This window comes from Gymnoscopelus microlampas (genome assembly GCF_963454915.1).
Source record: "Gymnoscopelus microlampas genome assembly, chromosome: 9".
In the NCBI taxonomy this organism is placed as follows: Eukaryota; Metazoa; Chordata; class Actinopteri; order Myctophiformes; family Myctophidae; genus Gymnoscopelus; species Gymnoscopelus microlampas.
This window is the reverse complement of record NC_139946.1, coordinates 11,365,186-11,381,777: the sequence shown is the minus strand read 5'-3', so window position 1 is coordinate 11,381,777 and position 16,592 is coordinate 11,365,186. Positions and strand designations below refer to the sequence as shown.

At 42.3% G+C, this 16,592-nt stretch overlaps 1 protein-coding gene across 1 annotated transcript in view; it reads left to right on the top strand.

The window, feature by feature from the left end:
* polrmt (polymerase (RNA) mitochondrial (DNA directed)) overlaps positions 1-16,088 on the top strand; it is a 91,955-nt gene extending 75,867 nt beyond the window's left edge. Inside the window, exons 19-21 of the mRNA XM_084066473.1 lie at positions 1,977-2,068; positions 5,012-5,085; positions 14,841-16,088. Coding sequence (XP_083922599.1) covers positions 1,977-2,068; positions 5,012-5,085; positions 14,841-14,890 — 216 coding nt within the window. The 3' untranslated portion in view covers positions 14,891-16,088. The remainder of the gene's footprint in view (positions 1-1,976; positions 2,069-5,011; positions 5,086-14,840) is intronic.
* Positions 16,089-16,592: the final 504 nt, after the last annotated feature.

Below are 16,592 nucleotides of genomic sequence, written 5' to 3'. Positions count from 1 at the left end.
ACTGTCATATATCTAAGTACTGTACTCGACTATTCCACCAAAAATGAGAACCGTACATACCGCAAACTGTACAAGAAAATAGGGCCTCTCCTACTGCACAAATGCACAAAAGCTGTCTTTTATATTGTGTTTTTTTAGTAACAGAGTCCTGTCACTAACTGCGTGGCATGAAAGGCCCACCTATGTACCTTTTCAAGCAGGCGTGATTCAGCCAGTGGAGACAGTCGGGGGCGGGGTTTGCCAACCGGTCCCGTATGTTCCCAAATCACGCGTTCCTGACAGCATTGAGGATCTAAGAATGTTTTTTGTTGCATTTGGGGCAATGGTTTCATTAAAGTTACAAAAGATTTCAACTTTTCAAGCAAAACGGTGCCACGCCTCAAACACAGTTATGAGCAGTCTCATTGCAGTGGAATCCTTCCCCCTAAGGCCCTAAACCATCTGCTAAGTGATGCAGAAGAAACAGCTCTGGTGGACCCAGATCCATTCTCCTCCATAAGTGTACATGCTGCTGGCAGCAGGTAGCACCATATGTCTGCACCACGCCGTGCCTATTCTGTTGTATAAATGAGTGCGTCTGCCCCTCCCCGGTGACTATTGCTTGTTTTCAAGCTCAGACTGGGAAACGGCTCTGTCATAAAAATGGGCCAAATTACCATAACCCCCCTCTTTATTCTTTCTTTCTTTTTATTTCTGTGTATCCAGCTTCAGAGCCAAGTTATGATTTTAATGTCCCCGTCTGATCTCAGAGGAGTTATAACCCTGCCATCACTCTCGCAGTGCATCCGCTTTCTCTCACATTCTGTCTCCTGAACTGTGAACGTGCGAACCTCCCTCATTACACAGGCAATTGAACATGGAGACAGCGACAGGGCATAAAACATCTTAGTCGACACCAAAGCAATATGACACAGCTCTTTTATATCAGCACCAGCTAATCCATTCTTCAAGCAGGTGTAAAATTACTCCCGACCAGTAGATAAAATGAATGGCGTTTTCTCTCACCCTCCTTTCCTCCCTCCTCCTCTTCCTTTTCTTTCCTCGCTGTTGTAACTCAAAACAAAAACCCTCTCTACTTTCAGTTTCTGCATTAATTTACCCTTTGAGCACATGACGGCTTATATAGCCAGTAGAACGGGAGAGGAGATTATGGCTTTTGGTTTACTTTACTGACACATCTCATAACAGACAGTCAGTGGTGGAAAAAGTACTCACATTTCTTAGTGTAAAAGTAAAAGTATCAATACCATCATGTAGAAGTACTCTGTTACAAGTAAAAGTCCGGATTTTTTTTACCTATGTGGCGGAATCTTCCAATGCTTTGTCGATGCATATGCGTGGATTCATGCCATGGTCTTGCATATCTTTCTTGCGAATCCATGCATTTGCATTGACAAAGCATTGGCAGATTCCGCCCCATAGGTAAAATAAATGTGCGGTGTGAAAGCTAAAGTTTTCAAATCATTTTAGTGATTATTATTTGACTGAGATGTAGTGGAGTAGAAGTAAAAGTACTTTACTGGAATAGTCCAGTAAAGTGTAAATACCTCAAATTTGTCCTCAAGTACAGTACTTGAGCACATGTACATAGTTACTTTATACCCCTGCAGACAGTACTGAAGGAAAAAGAAACACTACAGCCGGTAGTCTAGTTCACACAGCCCACACAGTGTAGAAAAGACAAATGGCCAGGCTGTGTAGTGCCTAATAATGGATCTACAACAGAGCTGTGTTTCAGTCACTATGCTGCCGGGGAAACCATCCATTTGGTTGGTTTGGGCTGGTGGAGTGATGCTCTCCCTCGCTCTCTTCCCTCAATCTTTCTCCCTGCCACCGTCCATCTTTGAGCCTGGTCCAAAGGCTACTATTAGAGCCACGGGTAGAATGATCTGGGGAACGACTCAGGTTGATTGTTTTAGGACGGCCTGACTCAATGTAGTCCATTTCTCCCTTCCTCTCTCTGTGCTCTCTGTCAGGTCTGTCGGGAGCAGTTTGTGGCCCTGCACAGCGAGCCGATCCTTCAAGAGCTGTCCAACTTCCTGCTGCACAAATACTGCTCTGGGATTCTGTGAGTCTATTTACCTGTGTGTGTGTGTATATATATATACACAAATCCTCTGTTATTTCAACTCTGAGAATGTAACATTTTACCGAATGGACCATTAAGGATCCTTTTAGTTACAAATGGATGAATTAATACTGAATATTCTACTGTATACAGCACATGCCCACAGACTCGGTATACGGAGACACACGTGCACACACGTACCAAGAGCCCTGTAAAGAACATAATAAGGCTGCCTTGATGCCATGCATGACCAGTTATCTCAGCCTGTATCCAAATAAAAGCCTAATTCATCCGTATTTCATTCCAAAGCCCGATTCATCTGGTACCAGCACAAGGCCCTCCTTTGAAATCGGGTTGCATTTTCCTCACATAATGTAAATGTGAATTGCCACCATGAATATTTTCCGCCTTCGGCTCATGCAAATTGATTATGCACAGTATGTTGTAGAAATAGATACTTATGTACAGCACAATGCAACAGTGACACATTTATTGTGTACGGCAGCAGTTAGGATATCACCGTCAAATGGCTGGTGTAATCGCTGGCAAACTTCTACCAAAAGTGTGCATGTAGGGAAAGGAATACAAATGAGGAAATGCAACAGAGCATATCCTGAAGAAGAAATATGCGACACAAGCATTTTATCTGCTTGCATAGCTAACTCTATTGAGAGAACAATTCAGATGTCTAGGACAATACGGTACTGTGTGATGTAGAAGTTGGGTTGTCCTCTCTTGCTCCCATCATCAAAGTTAGTTTTATTTTAGTATTTTTTTTATTTTATCCCACAATTTTGTAACCCTTTTTCACCCGGTGCCAATTATCTAAGTGATCCTGGGCGCTACACTCCCCCCACCAGCCTAGGGAGCCCAGAGCCAAGCTCATGCCTCCTTCAATGCATGAGAGCCAACTGACCTTCTTGTCACCTGACAGGGGGGAGTTTCCCCGGTTGGACGTACTGTAGTGCGTGGAAGGAACACGTTATTCCAACCAGTTCCCTTCCCCTCCATCAGGCGCCCGGCTGTCATGGGGGAGGCGATATAGCGACCAGGATTACTACATGTTTTTATGAGGGTATTAACTACCCTAGGAGACACGGGGAGAACATGCAAACTCCTCACAGAGTAGGCCCTTTCGCCAACCCCACCCAGGGTATGGACGCTGATGACGCGGAGGAGAAGACACTCCCCCAGCGCCCACAGCGTCCCCGGCGGGAATCGAACCCAGGACCTTCTAGCTGTGAGGCGACAGCGCTACCGACTGCGCCCCCCTTCTCTTTCTGCTCATACATTTTAAAAAAAGACAATTCTTCCACTACTGTCTTTATTTTTAGATTTGACACGTGTTGACTTTTTCTCCTATGTCATTAAAACAATACCAATTATACCTGAATAACTAACTAATGTTGGCTAACCCTCACTGTGGATTTAATAAGTCATGAGCATTTGAATTTAGGTTTTATCCTGGAATGCATGCATGCAATGATAATAACGGTGCAGTAAAGGCAAAACGGAGGGAAAAGAAAATGCTGGGAAATGTACAATGAAAAGGACAAGTTTCTTTGCTTGGGGCCCTGTAAATAAGACACAGACTGGGGGCGTTGCTCATGCTATAGCAGTAGCATAGACCATGGGTTTTAAAGCATCCGTGGCAGCTGTTTACAGCTGCTGTCATTCTGTCCCTTTGTGTATAAGCGGTGAGATGTTTGTGTCCTGGTTGAGACCATTACAGTGTGTTATGGTATGGACACAAACCGGGTCCGCCTGGACATGCAAGCACAGTCAAGGAGAGAAGAGTTAATGCTTTTAACAGTGCTGTCAAACAGTCTTGGCTGGCTCGAGGGTTTTAAATAGACGGCTAAAAGTTTTCACACTTTTTTTCCAGCATTAGTTTATGTTCTATATATATATACTCGGTGTGTGTGTGTGTGTGTGTGTGTGTGTGTGTGTGTGTGTGTGTGTGTGTGTTTGTGTGTAAACCCTCGTATCATCCTTCTCACTGACCTCGGGTTGATACAGTACAATATCTTATTTCTCTGTGAGATAATTGGACACCTACCTACCTACTGTACATCTATCCTATACTTGCATAGTAACACCCGCCCACCCACCTCACACATGCACACTTTCCTCCCTTAATTCTCTCTTTCCCTCTCTTGCTTAGCCTAGACTATAGGTTGCATCAGATTAGCCTAGACTAGTTGCATGTGTGAGAGGATGTACAAATAGACCATACCACATTACATTTAAAACAAAAACATACAAATTATGAGTAAGTCTGCCATGTATTTTAATACATTTAGATCTAAAAATGTTATGTTGTGTGTTCTGTCAGTCAATCAGGACACGGATATATATCATTGACAATGAGTTTGTATTTTGGCAGCGCTTGAACGGTTTGGACAGACAGACAGACAGACCAACAGAGTGGAGTATACCAGCCGTTTAGCTACATTAATAACATACGTAATTATTATTATGACTTATATGTTATCACATAAATAACAATAAAATAGTACACTCAATATCCTACAAGTTGGCTTCAGGGTCGCCATTAGCAAAACTCCAGCGTGTCGTTTTCCAAGATACTAACACTGTTCTCTTTTCAAAATAAGGAATTTAAAAAATCCCAAAAGGGTAGCACATCCAACATTTCAATTAAATGGATGACAAAGTACTTTCCTCAGAGCAACTGCTCTGAGGAAGGCTCATAGCCGAAACGCTTAAGCCTTCATTTATTGGTGTGTGCAATAAAGAAAGTGGAAATGTGAGTACTTTGTCCTCCATTTAATTGAAATTTAGGATGTGCTACGCTTTTTGGATTTTTTAAATTCCTTATTTTGATGTGTATACTGGACTTTGGGTCTAGCACTCCACTGAGAAGACCTATTGTTGATGCGCAACCTCTTTTTCTTATTTACTATTCTCTTTTCTTTGCTGCAGGTCTGAGATGAAGAACAAGAAGTACCAGGAGTACAGGAAGCTGATGCAGCTGCTGGCCAAAGTGCCCCAGACAGGTCAGTGCTACAGCCATGTCCCCTGGGGGGCCCCAAACACTGGCCCTGGCTCAGCCTGGCCTCTCTGAGCCTTGGTATAGCATTTCGAACAAGAATAAAGCACAGTTACTTGTCCATTGTTTTTCACATAATTGGGAAGAGGCAGAACTTGTCTGTCCTAACGGCCTGTTGTGAGGTTAGCGTTATAGGACTCTAGCTAGCACTGATCCTGTTTAATTGGATGACCGCATAGAGAACCCTTTTGTGACCCTGCACTCTAATTGCTCAGTGTTTTGTAATTGGACCTCAACACGGAGCCAGTCTTAGATGGCTTTGATAGTAGCTAATTTGCAGCTGTCCATCACTCATCGTCCATACTCTGGAAGCACTGTTGGAGAAACAACTGTGTGACACCGTTGTCACAGTCTCTTGCTGCAACTGTTGCCCCGAGAGATTATCCTGACCTTTTTTTGATCCGAACACGCACACAAACTGGCTACGCAAGCTGAAAAAAGTTACTTTCAACGTGTGTCCTGAGAGGCATCCATCCTCCTTTGTACCTGAGAGCCCTTGAGTTGAGCCCAACCCATTTATAAATACTGTAATAGACACGTCCCTGTCATCCTGTATTACCGTCAATGGGAGTCTGTGCCTGTTGTTGTGTCCTGTCAACTGTTGCTGTGGCAGCACAGTGTTGGTTTTGACAGCAAATGATTTGATTTAGTTTTAGTCATAGTCTTTTGATAAAATTCCATTTTGTTTTAGTCATATTTTAGTCATCTGAATTGTTTTAGTTTTTGTCTAGTTTTAGTCGACTAAATATCATAAGATTATAGTCGACTATAATCTACATTTAGTCGACTAAAATGTATGTTGGCAGTGCCTTGATGGAGTCATAATGGCTGATTTTACACTTGGTTGCATGCTGAAAATAGCAGATCTACAAGCTCACAACGCGTCGCGAGCTTGTAGATCTGCTATCAACACCCGAGCACAACCAAACATAAAATTACTTGTCTTTCAGTTCTACTGGATCTCTTCTCCACTAGATCCCTCCATAACATTTTAGTCTAGTTTTTATTTGTTGACGAAAGTGTAAATATATTTAGTCTTAGTTTTAGTCATCGTAGCCTAGTTTTTAGTTCGTTTTTATTTAGTTTTCGTCAGTGAAAAAAGGTAGTCGAAGAACATTTTTCGTCATAGTTTTAGTCGACGAAATCAACACTGAGCCCAACCCATTTATAAATACTGTTATAGAGACTTCCCTGTCATCCTGTATTATCGTCAATGGGAGTCTCTATGCCTGTTGTTGTGTCCTGTCAACTGTTGCTGTGGCAGCAGAGGTAGAGGCGTCATCCGCCTGCCTGTCAGGTGAACGTTGGCTTTGCTGTTTGCGTGGACACTCTCGCTCAATCTCAATCTGCACAGTTACCGGATGTTTGTCGCTGGCATCTGGGCAGTGTAAATTGACCATTGTTAACCCATTAAGACCGGGAAACACATCTGTGTAACCAATTTGACCATTATTTTAGACTTTGGCTATTAAAAAATAGCAGATATACAAGCTCATAGCGTGGCACCGAGTGCCGCGCTATGAGCTTGTAGATCTGCTATTTTTGGGGGGAAATCATGATTTGTGCAAATCTTTGAATATATAGTTCAAGCGAACATTTTTAACTCTTCTGGGGAAGTCCCTGGAACAACATTTTGGGTGGTCCTTGACATGGAAAAAGTTTGAGAACCACTGATATTATAGCAACATAATACACATTTATAAAAGGATTTAGGATTTAGAAGACATTTGTAGAATCCCCCAGAAGCAAAGATTTGAGTTAAAAACGTTCGCTTTAAAAAAACATATATATTCAAAAATTACACATTTTCACAAGTTTTTCAAAAATAGCAGATCTACAAGCTCATAGCGCGGCACCGAGTGCCGCGCTATTAGCTTCTATATCTGCTGTTTTTTATTTATTTATTTATTATTTTTTTATGAATAGCCAAAGAAATGCAAAGCATGACACAGATGCGTTCCCGGTGTCAATGGGTTAATTGTGTCCGTCCTTGGGATAATCAGCTTACAGGGCTGAGAACAGACAGGAGTTTGGACCACGGAATTGTGTTACTTGCGCTTGCTTGCTTGTTTGTGTGCATGATTGTGTGTTTGTTGTGGATGTTTACATGATGTGACTGTACTTGGCGTGTGCCTATACTGTACACAATGTTCGGCACCAGCCTCCCTGAATGAAGATTAAACCACTAGTATTTCTCACCTCTGAGATTCTGATGGCTATTCGTTATTCAAAATGTCAAATTATTTATATTCTCTCTATTTTGAAGCCTCTCTCTCTAGCCGACTAAATGCATGTCTACAAAGGCACTTTGTGATGTTATTCCCCCCCAAAAAATCAAAAATGATTTTCTTTTCATTCATTATTCTTTTCCCCAGGATAACGACATCATTTTTCACAAATACTGTATGTGTGATGAAACATCAGACTTTCCTGTGATTGCATTCATTTGCAGGCAGACAGTAATTTGCAAATGCGGCATGAACAAAGTGAAAATGGCTTTGAAAAAGACAGAATCATTATTTGGACTGGCTTCCTCCTTCCCGAGTTCCCATTCAGCACTGCCTGACACACACTTTAATAAAATGGATTTCTGGAGGAATGCATTGAGGGATTGTGAGAATTAACTAAAGGGCATCGGCCTACTCGGACCACGCAAGTCGGGAAGGATGCAAGGTGGTAGGGCTGTCACGATTATGACATTTTACTGGATGATTAATTTTGAAGAAAGGCAGTCCACACAGCGCACACTGGTCTGTAGCTCCCAGTAGAACATGTATTTAAGGTAACGTTTCGACCTGTGTGGGTCTTTGTCAGGTATGATACCTGATGGAGCTTGTAGCTTGTAGATCTGCTATTTCCATTATTTAAAAAAAAAGATTTAAACATTTATGAACCTGGAAACGATTATGACGATTATGCAAAAATAATTGCGATTAACTCAAATAATTGCGATTAGGCGATTATGTAGTAATCGTGACACGCCTACGAGTTGTAAATGCATGCACCACCATTCCCTGTTGTCCTCTCCTACAGAGTCCTCTTTGTATAAAGCATGCATGCAAAAGTGTCACTTTTCGGCGAAATTCGCCGTTTTGAATCCAAATAGGTCATTTGTGTGAATCAGATCCGTTGAGAAAATGTGTGGGGGGGTGGGGGGGTGTCGTGTCGATTGTAAAGGCTGTGCCAGTCACATATATAGACTGGCAAAGGTTGGATATAGGAAGACGAACGCGTGGACGAACGCCAAAATAAAGCTTCAGTTGACTAATCATGATACATGATACTAATCAGCGGTAGTTTTATTTTGAAAACCCGCTTCAGGAAGTTGTAGCTGCAGCCTGCGTTAGCTGACGAAACAGCTGCCTTAGCTCAGCTGGGCTAGGGGCCATTGTTATGGTTCGTTGCGGTGTTGTGGAAGATGTTTGAATCGATAAAAAGTTTATGAGTCACTCCGCTAAACGTTTTAACAACGTGAAAACCATGCACTGTGGACTATACCGTTCTTTAGACCATCCGTTGCAGTGGTGAGTGTGTTGTTATTTTACGTCGTGTCTGTGTGTGCAGCTACAAACTTGTGTGTGTGTGTGTGTGTGTGTGTGTGTGTGCGTGCGTGCGTGCGTGCGTGCGTGCTCGCGCGCGTGTGCTCATACGTGTCGTACACGCGCGCTCAGCGAGGCTTTGCCAAACCTTTACTGTATTCTTTGATTTTGAAACGGTGTAGATTTAATGTTGTTATTTAACAGCCCCCTCAGCTAGGGGAGAATGGGATAAGTTGAGCCACTTTTCACTTAACCTTATTTCAGGATGTCTTCTATCAATCGAAATTATGAGTAAGCATCTATGACAAAAACAATATTAAAAAAATACAACTTCTAAAAAGTTTTTAAAAGTTTAAACTTGAACAACTTGAACAAATAATGTTTTCACTTATCAAAAATAATTGAATAACACATTTCCCTTGCAAATAGTCTTATTTATTATATTAACGTTTTTTTTAAACAATACAATGCTACTTACATAAAGTTTTGTTATTCTGAACCTTTTAATATTTGCAATTATTATAATAAAATTGCAAACTTATCTTAAATGAGATATTCATCCAAATTAAATGTAATTATGTAATTATAATTTGAGTAGCAAAGAAATAATATAAAATATGAATAGTGATTAATATTAGGATATTCAGCTCAATTACCCTGGGGCATTTGGTTAATTTTACCCCACAGCCACCATTTTAGACACATTGGCTAGAATAATTCTTCAGACAATGTCTTTGCTAAATTATTCACATGGTTTTATCCATTGGCAAATCACCAACATGTATGATATACATTTTTAGATCTGGGTAAATTAGCTTTGATACAGTCATTCTACCTGACGTGTAGATCTTACTTTGACCGGCAAAAAACAGTTTGTTGTGTAAATGAATGTTTTATAGTTTCCCCAGGTGCTTCCCAATTTCACAGCTAGGTGTAAATGATGGATGTTTACTATATTTAAGGTCAATCATCGTTTTATTTGATGGCCTTCTTTTTGATTGGCCTTTTACAGGCCCTACCAGCCTGTAGGGGAGGTAGAGAGTAACATATTATAATACCAGCCTGTAGGGGGAGGTGGAGAGTAACATTATAATACCAGCCTGTAGGGGAGGTAGAGAGTAACATTATAATACCAGCCTATAGGGGAGGTAGAGAGTAACATTATAATACCAGCCTGTAGGGGAGGTAGAGAGTAACATTATAATACCAGCCTGTAGGGGGAGGTGGAGAGTAACATTATAATACCAGCCTGTAGGGGAGGTAGAGAGTAACATTATAATACCAGCCTGTAGGGGAGGTAGAGAGTAACATTATAATACCAGCCTGTAGGGGAGGTAGAGAGTAACATTATAATACCAGCCTGTAGGGGAGGTAGAGAGTAACATTATAATACCAGCCTGTAAGGGGAGGTAGAGAGTAACATTATAATACCAGCCTGTAGGGGAGGTAGAGAGTAACATTATAATACCATCCTGTAGGGGGAGGTAGAGAGTAACATTATAATACCATCCTGTAGGGGGAGGTAGAGAGTAACATTATAATACCATCCTGTAGGGGAGGTAGAGAGTAACATTATAATACCAGCCTGTAGGGGGAGGTAGAGAGTAACATTATAATACCAGCCTGTAGGGGGAGGTAGAGAGTAACATTATAATACCAGCCTGTAGGGGGAGGTAGAGAGTAACATTATAATACCATCCTGTAGGGGGAGGTAGAGAGTAACATTATAATACCAGCCTGTAGGGCGAGGTAGAGAGTCACATTATAATACCAGCCTGTAGGGGGAGGTAGAGAGTAACAATATAATACCAGCCTGTAGGGGGAGGTGGAGAGTAATAACATTATAATACCAGCCTGTAGGGGAGGTAGAGAGTAACATTATAATACCAGCCTGTAGGGGAGGTAGAGAGTAACATTATAATACTAGCCTGTAGGGGGAGGTAGAGAGTAACATTATAATACCAGCCTGTAGGGGGAGGTAGAGAGTAACATTATAATACCAGCCTGTAGGGGAGGTAGAGAGTAACATTATAGTACCAGCCTGTAAGGGGAGGTAGAGAGTAACATTATAATACCAGCCTGTAGGGGGAGGTAGAGAGTAACATTATAATACCATCCTGTAGGGGGAGGTAGAGAGTAACATTATAATACTAGCCTGTAGGGGAGGTAGAGAGTAACATTATAATACCATCCTGTAGGGGGAGGTAGAGAGTAACATTATAATACCAGCCTGTAGGGGAGGTAGAGAGTAACATATTATAATACCAGCCTGTAGGGGAGGTAGAGAGTAACATTATAATACCATCCTGTAGGGGGAGGTAGAGAGTAACATTATAATACCAGCCTGTAGGGGGAGGTAGAGAGTAACATTATAATACCAGCCTGTAGGGGGAGGTAGAGAGTAACATTATAATACCAGCCTGTAGAGGGAGGTAGAGAGTAACATTATAATACCAGCCTGTAGAGGGAGGTAGAGAGTCACATTATAATACCAGCCTGTAGGGGGAGGTAAAGAGTCACATTATAATACCAGCCTGTAGGGGGAGGTAAAGAGTCACATTATAATACCCCCCGTTGACAAAGCGGTGGCGGGGGGCACCAAACCGGGTTCAAGCACCGGGCACCACGAAGGGTTTTGTACCCCTAAAAACGTGTTTGGTACCCCTAAAAAACTTGTCACCTTTTTCACCATTGGCCTGTTTGCATGCCTGATAAAGGAACGCCTTGGCTGATAATAATAAATGTGTCCCCTTGTAGTTGTTGTGTTGTTGTTGGGGTACTTACTGGCCAAGTACATCTGGACACACAGTACCTGGAATGTGTTCTCAGCATTTAGCCCGCCCATCCTACTAGGAACAATGGGCAGCACCCGGGGAGCAGTTGGAGCGGTTCAGTGTCTATTGCTCAAGGACACTTCGGCGCTAAGCCAGGAAGAACCTTCTGGTGCCCAAGCGACCACTCTACCTCCTGAGCCACTGCTGCTGCCCTCAGACCGTATCTCTGTTCCTTTCCTTCTCCTACTGGCGCAGGTTTACACGGCGCTGTAGGAGAACTAATGTTCACCACCATGTGTCAAACATTGCAATCCCTGTCACTGTCACAAGTTAAACTACTGTTATTTGTGAAACCACAGAATGTGACAATAGAAACTAAGGGAGCGCAAAGAGAGACAGAATACAAAAGAGAGAGGGCTGAAACAGCTTGTGGATGAACTGGAGAGTGACGGGGGGGAAAAAAAGAGTCTATCAAAGGGGGGAAACAAGTTATTTAATGTCTCCTGCTGTCTGGCGTCCAGCGATGCTGCAGTCAGTTGCAGTTCCTCTTGGCTGTATTGAGCTGTCAGTGAGGCGAGAGGCACAGTTAGACAGCCAATAACTCAATGCATCACCTGTGACACACCACTGTGCTGAGCGGCACAGCAAGCAGGGAGCAGTATGTGTATATACAGTACTACTTTATGCAACTGTTTTCAACTGTGAGATGGGGAAGGAAGCCGATAATAGTCTGGTATATAAGATCAGATGTACACGATCAAGTGCATCTGATCTGATTGGATGATTGGGTCACCTTGGATACAGTTTCGTTCTGCACACTGTCATCACTTATAGAAAAATGTTTGGTACTAAGCTTTATAATGTGTTATAATGTGTTTATAATTATGATTATTTATAAGCTTTTATAAATGATTTAATGCCTTATAAGTTTGTGTATGATGCGTTATACACATAGGATGCATAGCAAGTGCTACCAAATGTTTTATTGAATGTAGAACCCAAATGTTCTACTGTATATTCAATAAAAAACTATTCTGTAAGTGAAGACTTCACCCTCTTTTCATGTGATTTTTTTTTCTTTCGCGACCTGCCCATGTAAGTAGGTGTGCAAGAGGACTGTTTCTATTGAGTCATATAACGCATGACTTAGAGGTACTCACATATAACAGTAGTTTAACTTGTGACAGTGACAGGGATTGCAATGTTTTAGGGACCTCAACGGAAATAAGTCTCAGGACTTTCTTGGGTAATCCTCGAACTGCGGTAACCATGTGGTTTTTGCTTTTCAAAATAAATCAAATCAAAAGACGTGACCTCTTAATTGTCATTCTATGTTACGCCCCGTGCGTGGAATGGGCGTATATTGTGATTGCCGGGGTCTTTCTCTCCGTTTGTTTGTTTGCTAGTGTGTTTGTTGGTCACATCGATAACTCAGGCAGTTTTAATCCAAATCGGATCACAAATAAGTTGGTCAGTAGGGTCAGGGGTCAGGACCTGTGCTATTTATTCATTTTGATTTCAAATCAGTCAACGGTCAAGGTCATAGCACAAGGTCAAAGTTTAGCCCTATTCTTATACATACTGTAGCATGTGGCATGGAGGAGCATCTCACTGAGTGCATTTTTCACTTCTTCTGCTTGTACCACATCTCTTTATTCGTGTCTGCCTTCTCCTCCTCTCTGATCTTTTTTGTCTTTATTTAAAATGTTCATTTTTCTCTTTTCATGTATGGTCCCTGTCTTGGCCGTGCCCTAATGTCTGGTTTTGAGGAGGATGTGTCTCTTACAACAGTGTTTCCCAAACAATGGGTCGGGACTAATTTCTGGGTTGCGAGTAAATATCCCTTGAATTTACAAGATAAAAAAGAAAATTACACAATTTTTCTAAAGAATTTCAGAAATTAAAAAAAGATAATTGTATATAACATTAGTTTTGCTATTGTTAAGCGTGGCCTCCTATTAACGTCAATTCATCGAATTTTGGATTAGAAATGCGACAAAAACTAAAAAGAATCTCCATGAATTGGGGTGAGTAATAACAATTATCAATGTTCTATCATATGTTCTATCAATTATTGATCATTTGGGGAGTGAACTTCCCCTTTAAGCTGAGGGTGATTTGAAACTAGACCCACAGATTCTCCCCCGGCGACCTTACCCAGCAGCCCTCTGAACAAACTAGCGTCTGACCCCCACCATATGGTACAGTGCATGACCTCGCTGCTCGGAAGAGTCAAAGTCATCATGTTGTCATGCTTGGAACGACGTGCCCCGAGGTGTACATCATGCTATACATAGACAGCTGCTTCATGTCTGCTCGGGTTCCATCCAAGAAGTGACACCTAGTTCCTAGATAAGTGCTCACACCCTCCCTCCCTCCTTGCCTACTGTATATGTCCCCATTCGTTGTTGTCGGGCAGAAACCCTGTATCTCCATATTTCAACTTTTTTTTTTAAACCCATGTTGTTATATCAGTGGTTCTCAAACTCAAAGACCCCCAAAATGTGATATGTATTTGGCCGCGGACCCCCATCTCAAAATATTTGAGTTACAAATGTTGGCTTTTAAAATATATATATTCAAAGATTTGCACAAATGTTCAAGATTTTTCAAAAATAGCAGATCTACAAGCTCGTAGCGCGGCACTCGGTGCCGCGCTATGAGCTTGTATATCTGCTATTTTTGAATAGTCAAAGAAATCTAAAATGACTGGGTTAATGCCTTACTTCATCATCCAAGAGTGTCCCACACATGTGGAGCAGATTTACAAGCTCACAACAGGTCGTGATGTGACGCGCTGTGAGCTTGTAGATCGGCTAGTTTCACTTATTTTTAAATGTTTTTAAAATAATAATAAAAAAAGGAACGGTTTTGGCCATGCAAGGTTTCCACCCGACAGCAGCAGCGCATTTCCTTTTTCACCGAGCTGTAACTCTCATCCCCAAATTGGAATCGCATGTTGCAGGCTTTATATATATATGGTACACCTCAAAAAGCACTTTCACCTCTGCCCACAGGGAGCACCGTAAACGTGAACAGTTACGCGTGTCGTACGAACTCTCTATTTCCCCCCGTAGTGTCCTTGTCACGATGACAGTGGCACCCCACGGCTAACACAGCCCTGGGTAGGCAACCCAACCTGCTGGAGATGTGTGCGCTCCAAGGAGCACACTTTTCTATTTTCTAGTTTTTGAGTTTTTGAGTTTTTCCATGGGATGAGTTGAACATGTTAACATACCTGTCATGTTGTGTTCTGAATGAATACATTGACGAGCACTACATACTGTATGTGACTTAAAGACACCCAGTAAATTATGGGATACATGGACCTACTGTAAACCTCTCTCTTTCTCTCTCTCTCTCTCCCCATCATTATTACCTCCCTCCAGGTGATTTTGATCTCCAGCAGGTGAAGGAATCCACATATTTCTTCAGCTGAGAGGCATCCCGGGAGGCGAAGCCACTGGAGGGAAATGAGTGGAATTGACAGACTACAGCCGGGAGGCAGCGAGGCCCCGTGGTCCTCGACCGGCCTCGTCTCCCTGTGAGACATCGGCACATTGATCCAGCCCCACCCTGCAGGCTGCCCCGCTGGGCCGCAGGCTGGTCCCAAAGCCTCCTGCAGCTACTGGGGGTCATTCACACACAAACACAATCACTCTGCCTGACTGCTGGGTGGAGGGGACGATGGACTACTACATCCTGTGGAAAGAGCAGAGAAGACCCTCGAGGTGTGAAAGACAAGCTTTCATCTCTCAGTGGTTCTCAAACCTTTTTAATTTCAAGGACCCCCATTCACTGAGTGGGTACAAATGGAACCAAATGCTACAGTATTTGGTTCCATGTGTACCCACTCAAGAGTTACAGACCTGTAAGGTTCCATTTGGAAGCTCCTCAAGGATTCTCTGGACCCACTGGCTTAGACTGTGTTGTTCCAGTTTGTGAGATTTTTGTGTGTGTGTGTGTGTGTGTTAAGTGTTTATGTATGTGAGCGTGATTGAGGAATAAATTATCTTTTATAAGCCATATAATACAGTATATATACTCAATCACATGCAAATTGTGTGCTATCTCTTTCACCGCCCTCTTTAATAGTTATTTGGAGAGCGCTGTTGCCAGCAATGGGTGGGATATTTTTTCAATGTGTCTCTCTCGGGTGTGTGTGTGTGTGTGTGTGTGTGTGTGTGTGTGTGTGTGTGTGTGTGTGCGCGCGCGTGCGTGTGTGTGTGTGCGTACACGTCGGTGGCTGAGAAGAGTCTGTTCTCTGCAGGGGTCTGATTGAACCAGCTCAGTCTCCTTTAGCTTAGCCGACCACACCAGATATTATTGATCCCCTTGCTAACTGGAGGAGGATCTCCATAACCCCCCACCACCATCATGATGACGCATTCGGACGTTTCAATCTCTGGAATCTCCTCATGAAGTTTCAAGAAGAGACTCCGTGATTACTCCAAGAGGAGAGATGATAGTAAACTGTGGAGAAGAGTGATTAGAGAAGGAACTCTTGGTGCTGCAGAGAAACTGAAGCAGACGGTTACATGCTGTACTGTTGTGATTGGTATTATCACCACACCTTTTGAAGTGGCTGAGTACTTCAAAAGGTACTGATTGTTCTGAAATAAATGTTTTTTCTTAAAGACTGTCTCCTGCTTAATGTAATGGTCTATCACAGGCACTTGGCTTCTCTGCATGTTTCAAATATAACTGGAAAGGCCTGTCTTTGTTTTTAATTATATCTCCATAATTCAATTGTATTGAGCATTGTGAAATGATGATGAAGGACTACGTTTATAACGGAGCACAAAGGGGTTTGAAAGCTCCACTAATCAACTCATATCTTCATTTTCTGGGCCAGCGCCCACATCTAGTCTAGTAGTAAAAATAGCAGACATGCTATCTGATGATCACTATGTCTGGAAATGTTAACATCCGTTTGAGACAGGTGCCAAAAACACATTTAGGCTGGAGCCAAGCAAAGCTGGCCATGGGAGCCCATGATGGAAAAACAAATGCTGCAAAAGTTCCCTTTGCTGGTTTTTACCCCCCAGTCTGCATGTGGCTGTTGGATGAAAATTAGGACATGGATGCTCTTCATATTTTAACATCACATTTAAGTGCATTTTGCATTTGCAAAACTTGAA